This window comes from Buceros rhinoceros, unplaced genomic scaffold (genome assembly GCF_000710305.1).
Source record: "Buceros rhinoceros silvestris isolate BGI_N320 unplaced genomic scaffold, ASM71030v1 scaffold12465, whole genome shotgun sequence".
NCBI lineage: Eukaryota > Metazoa > Chordata > Aves > Bucerotiformes > Bucerotidae > Buceros > Buceros rhinoceros.
In genome coordinates, this window is record NW_010413463.1 from 22,128 (window position 1) to 28,173 (window position 6,046).

General features: G+C 47.1%; 1 protein-coding gene across 1 annotated transcript in view; it reads right to left on the reverse strand.

Annotated features, from left to right (window-relative positions):
- The window catches only part of LOC104493973 (ankyrin repeat and SOCS box protein 3-like), a 9,124-nt gene extending 3,234 nt beyond the window's left edge, over positions 1-5,890 (reverse strand). Inside the window, exons 1-8 of the mRNA XM_010136745.1 lie at positions 5,695-5,890; positions 5,134-5,292; positions 3,926-4,038; positions 3,229-3,364; positions 2,278-2,455; positions 1,029-1,226; positions 296-467; positions 105-214 (exon numbers count right to left, since the gene is read on the reverse strand). Of these exons, the coding sequence (XP_010135047.1) occupies positions 105-214; positions 296-467; positions 1,029-1,226; positions 2,278-2,455; positions 3,229-3,364; positions 3,926-4,038; positions 5,134-5,292; positions 5,695-5,890 (1,262 nt within the window). The remainder of the gene's footprint in view (positions 1-104; positions 215-295; positions 468-1,028; positions 1,227-2,277; positions 2,456-3,228; positions 3,365-3,925; positions 4,039-5,133; positions 5,293-5,694) is intronic.
- Positions 5,891-6,046: the final 156 nt, after the last annotated feature.

Here is a 6,046-nt window from a genome sequence, read left to right on the forward strand (position 1 = left end):
CTGGGCGAGTGATTACCCCTGAAAGCAGGCGTTAAATCACGCTGGCAACGGCTCCGCGGGTTGGCACGCAGTGTGTAAGTCAACAGCTAAAGTTATCTGCTCACCAGAATCTGCGCATCAAATTCACCGGATTAAAACCGGCCAGGAGCAGGTACGGCAGCCACTCCTTGTACTCCCGCTGCACTTTGATCACGTAACTGGTGAACTCCAGTAACTGGTCCCCAGAAGGCAGCGAACAGCCCAGCTTCAAGAAGCGTCGAAACAACGCCAGCCACTCCTTGTACTCCTGCTGCACTTTGATCACGTAACTGGTGAACTCCAGTAACTGGTCCCCAGAAGGCAGCGAACAGCCCAGCTTCAAGAAGCGTCGAAACAACGTGAACTTCTTGTAGAACAGGCAATATCCCAAATTAATCCCAAGTAAGGTGATCCCGTATTTCAGGAAAACGTCAACGAAATTAAAAAACCTGTGGAGGGCAGCACACAAGGAACCGGATGTCATGTCAGTGTTTCCCCAGAGAGCATCACCACATCACTTGTTACCTCTGGGAAAGCAGATTCTTTCCACCCAAACTGCCCCAACCCAAAGCAAACCCCACGTGCCCTTCTTTCTGGAAAGCACCAGTTCAAGATGCAGAACTAGAGACCCCAGCCCCCACTTTTAACTCATTTCTCCTTTCTGTCCTGGAAAAACTATTTGCAGGAAGCTCTGCAACCCGCTGAACTGCTGTTCCCATTTTAAAGTGGTGACACTAGGATCACGTTACCATTATCAGCTGTAGAACGGTAATATGATAATGCATGAGATCACGCTGATAATTACTGTCGCTTTTTAGTTAGTAATTAGGCTGCACATTGCCTCACAGAAGTGGTGACAGCTGCCTCATTTCCAGCACATTTTAGAAGTGACCTGGTCTGCACCCCTTCCTAAACCATGTATTATACACTAAAAACAGGGCAGAGGGGACAAGCGACACCCAAGGATAACACAGTTACAAATAGTTTCAAAACACAAGAGGTTTACTTACTCTTTTTGGAAGACCATACACATGGGTGATCGGCAGTTCAAGTCAAGGCACTCTTGAGCGTCGGGGCTGTAGCCATTCTCCAGCAACGTTTCCAAGCACTCTTCATGACCACCATACACTGCTGAGTACACAGGGCTGACTTTGCCCCGGCCTCTGTCACAAATCCGGTCAGTAACCGGGATTAGCAACTCTAGTATCCTGCAGGTGTTTAAAAACACTCTTTACTTGGCGATCTTATGCAATAATTCACTTTCAGTGCGTGGTCTTTTTTCACAGGGTCATTACAACTTGAGAAGAAAATCCTACCTGGCTTCTCACTCTGAGTTTGCATAAAAGAACGACCTTTATCGTTCTGTACGCAGACCCAGCGCTCTGGTGTGGATCTAGGCAGACAGTAAGTATTTTAACCCGAACCAGGGACAGCTATTTCCTAGTACCCAGCAATCCTTCCTACAGCAGCAGAGCACCTCCGCACAGGAAGTCCAGACTGAAGCAAACTGAAAACGCAGGTTGGAAATAAAATGGGTGTTTACTTGAGGAGAGACATCAATGAGATGCACAAACTTTAACGACAGCTCAGCTGATGATCTCCTTCTGCTAGGGGTTAAGATCAAGCACCTAAGAATAATTTTGCAGTTAGTAGCATCGTTCATCTGTTTGATTGTAAGTGCTGTCACACACGTGCAAACCATGGGGCTCCCGAGAGACGCTGCTCCACAGCAGCCTGTTCCTCTGGGAACTCCCTTCCTCCCCGGCTTTCTGCTGTGAAAGCAACTTACGTCGCTGGGACGGGGCAGCGCTACAAACGCATTTCTGGGAGGATTAAAGGAACTGTTTTGTGGCTTTGATTTTCCGGCAGGTTCGGCTAATTTGTTATGTGCTTATGATTATTTACTTACGGTCAGGACTATAATTCTAATTAGCAGCTGTTCAAGTCGTATCAAACCTACGCTCTTGTTATGGGTATTCTAAAATGTAAAAGTCCCAGGGCTACTGAGTGAATTGGTGTCTGAGGAAACCCCCTAAACTCACTAGGATACGGATCAGACCCAGCTTAGACGCTGAATTCAGAATGGTTGGTCACTTTACTGGGACTACTGACAGACTTTAAAATATGGGAAGAATTTGAAATTCTAAATTAGAGACCAGCTTGGGAAGTCGTTTTTCTTCCTTATAGAGCTGAACTTCCCCTGTCTCGATTAGGATTTTATTACCAGCATCTTCTGTCTGAATGTCTCTGATCACCTACTTTTCATGGCCCATCTGAGCCGCTGCGTGGATCGGCAGCTGCCAGTTTTCCGTGTTGCAGTAGAGGTTCGGGTCTGCCCCTTTGGACAACAGCAGCTTCACGCACTTGGTGTGGCCCTCCTGCGCAGCGATCAGCAGCGGCGTGGCTCTGTCCTTCGCCTGACAGTTTACCTCTGCACCTGACAGAAAAAAAACCAGCCAAGACTTTACCTCACTGCTGCAGGACACACAAACAAACCACCCAGTGATGTGAATCAGGACCTGGTTTTCCCAGCAGGTTTTCCACAGCGATGAGGGAACCTTACCTTGTTGCTAACGGTTTAAAGAGCCAGTTCTTTAACGTTACCTCTGTCGGGGACCCGCGCAACACGAGACCAAGGTGCTGGAGGGACAGCAATGGGCTGGGCCATCTCTGGATTGCAGTTAGTTTAAGATTCTCCCCTGGCTGGTAGATCAGTTAGGACTGTTTCTCTGGTCAGGTCGTGGCACCCTCAGGCTTAATAGTTCTGGCAATTACTTTCGGCTCCGAGGACACACGCACTTAGACAATGCAAAACTTGTTGATTATGTGACTGAAACTGTTGCTGTCACTTTATGACCAGATGGAAGCACCTTCCCTTAACCTGAACAATACCCTATGGCAACAGGGACGCCATCAAAACCAGACCACTCCTGTCAGGCTACTGAGGGCTTCTAGAAGACCCTGATGGCCCTGAATCTCTTCAGAGCTTTGATTTATTATTTCCTACCATCCCTTGCTGAAAACTGCATGAAATTACTGAAATAGGAGTTAAGCGATTAAGATGGTTTTGCAAACCCATCCACAACAGCAACTGCATTAAAAACACTGAGATTTGATGTTATGAAGTGCACAAGTCCAGCTAAAACTGCATCTGGCGACAGGCCGATGCAAGTTGAAAACCGATGAAGATCAAAGAATCATGACTGTTACCATGGGATATGAGCAGCCTTAAACTCTCCAGCTTTCCGTACTGAGCAGCGACAAACAAAGGTGTAATTCCAAAGTCATCTTTACATTCCTTGCTTGCCCCGTTCTCCAGCAGCACTTCCATTATCTCAGTGTATCCCTGAAATAAATATTTTTATTCTTACCCAACAGGACAGTGGGGAATGGACATAACCTCTTTGCCCCACACATTCCGAACAGAAATAAGAAAACCCACAATATATTCCATACCCTAAAGATGTACTGGAAAATTAATGGCAGAAAAATTAGACAAATTTAATTTAATTTTTCACATTTGCCCATTTACCTGATACATACAAGTGGAAATTAAATGAGTTTATTAGAACCATAAGGCATTTCTGTTCCAGAAACTGGTCACAGACCTCACTGACGGCGAGACACCGAAGAGAACTCTTTCTCGAGAGATCTTGTAAGGGATTCGCTCCCTAAACACAACACGAGAGCTTGTGAGGACATGCAGCGCTCGTAACCCTTAAAGGATTATTGCTTCCCAACACCAGCATCTCGTGTAGCTCCAGACACGCCCCTCGGTGTTTAGACAACCTTAATGCTGCGAGGGGAGGGGAGGAAAAACTACCTGGTAAAAAGGCAAAGGAATAGATAAATGATCACTCAGAAGACACCAGTTACACGGGAATTAAAGGACACTCTTATAAGTTACCTGAAAAGAAGCTTGGTGCAAGGAATTCCACCCCGACCAACAATGAGGCCCTTCAACGTTTGCTCCGTGTTGAAGCAGAAACTTTACCACGTCTGCATGACCATTTTCAACAGCTTCAAACAGAGCAGTAAAAAAAAGAAGGAAAAAAATCTTATTAAATGGGTTTAAAGAACTCTTACATAAAATTAATGTCTAATAAGTACATTTAACTTATGCTAATGCATTCATTGACAAAGCCGCCGTTAGCATCCTGATTCACCTTCAAGTTTTTGCCACCGACAGTCCTACCACGGCATGTCCCCCCTGTAAGGGGGAACGAGGTGACGAAGGAGCTGCAGATAGTCGCTGCTGAATACCTGTGGGCGTTTGAGCGCAGGGGCTCACCCCCGCAGGAGTGCCTCGGCCCTGCAGTACTGGTGCCCAGCACAGAGCTGTGCCACTCCCCGTGCCACGGTCTGCACTAACCTGGCCAGAGACCTCTCCCCTTCCAAAGCCGTGGAGGCTGCGCAGCCCCAGCGCAGTCCCGTGGCCCTGCCTAAGCTCCGGAAGCGCCTGCCGTGCTCATCACCACCCCCCAGCCTGCTTCTAGTGGTGAGCTCGCCACAAGTGCCGGCTGTTTGAGCAAATCAGCTATTTGGGTGCTTAAAAATAAAACGTGGACTTGTAAACAAAGACAACGTAACAGACGTCCCAGATGTTGGGGAGTAAAACAATAAGCATATTTAATCACACGATTTAGGCTCTATTTGGATTCGCTACCGCAGAAGTTTTAAGCATTTAATTATGTCAAACATAAATTGTGGGAAAAAATATTAAAATAATGGACCTCAATTGCTAAACTAGGAACTGCAAAAAGAGTAAGAGGTCTTTTCACATGAGAAGGAGGGAGGAATTATAAAAAAAGACTTGAAACACACTGATACAGATGGGCCCTGCACCTCCTGCACCTCTTCTGCGCTAGAAAGAAAGAACAGGGGATGCAGAAAAGCAATTTGGTTTTGCAGCTGTGTTTTAAAACACAGTCTGAAGCAGGTTTCTGCATAAATAAAAGGTAATTTCTAGACACACTCCATCTCTCAGTCTAAAGCCAAGTATTTAGGCTGCAAAAATATGAAACACAGTGAGTGAACTCTAGCAAGTTTAAACTCAGCCAAGAAGCTTTTCCCTGCTCCTTGGTTGTTCTGGGATGTCAAGAAAGCTCGTGTCACCTAGGAACAGCGGGGTGGTCGCTTCGATGGTAACTTCATTGGGGTCAGCCCCAGCTTCCAGAAGAACACGGATACTTTCCAGAGACCCACGGCGTGCCGAGAGGTGCAGCGCGCCCAACCCTTCAAACGTCCTTGAGTTGATGTACTCCTCCGATGGGGCTGCAAACGAGAACAACGGAGGAGAAGGAAGAACATTTAGCAATTGCAAACGCAGCTTACAAGCCAGAGTCACACAGCACAGGTATTTTACTAGAACAGCTGAGTTATTCCAGGTGCGTGGCCTACAGCGCACCCGTGAACGCGCTCCTAACAGCTCTGTCAAACAGCAGTGACACTGCTGGCCCCGCGCAGGGACCCACCCCGGACAGCGGTGAAGAAAAACCATCATTCGCAGACCACGGCATGCCAATTTCTGTTTACTAGCTAGGCAGCATCTATGAAACCACCCAGAAATTCGCAAAACAATTCAGAATACTGCAAGAAAAAGCTATTTGATTTGTATTTTATATGACAGGATAATTTAGCAGAAAAGCGCACTATTTCACATCAGATTTTCCTCACCTGCACGAAGCAGCAGCCTTAGACATTCGCTTGAATCGTGAGCTGCGGCTTCGTGGATCGGCACCCACCCCCTGTTATCGGGAACATCGATGCTGTATCCCTGCTTCATCAGCTTCCTCAGCATTTTAACATTTCCTTCTCTGGCTGCAAGCCCCACGGCGGAACATCGGTCGGAATAGGCTTCTGTGAAATCCATCCTTCCGCGCTTCAGACTCTGCAGGAGGAAGCGAGAGGAAGAAAGGGAAGGAGAGGAGAAAAGAAGAGATGCCTGTTAGTACAAATCACAGAATCACAAAGTTCGCTGAGGTTGGAAAAGCCCTTTCAGCCCCTTAAGCCCCCCGTTCCCCAGCAC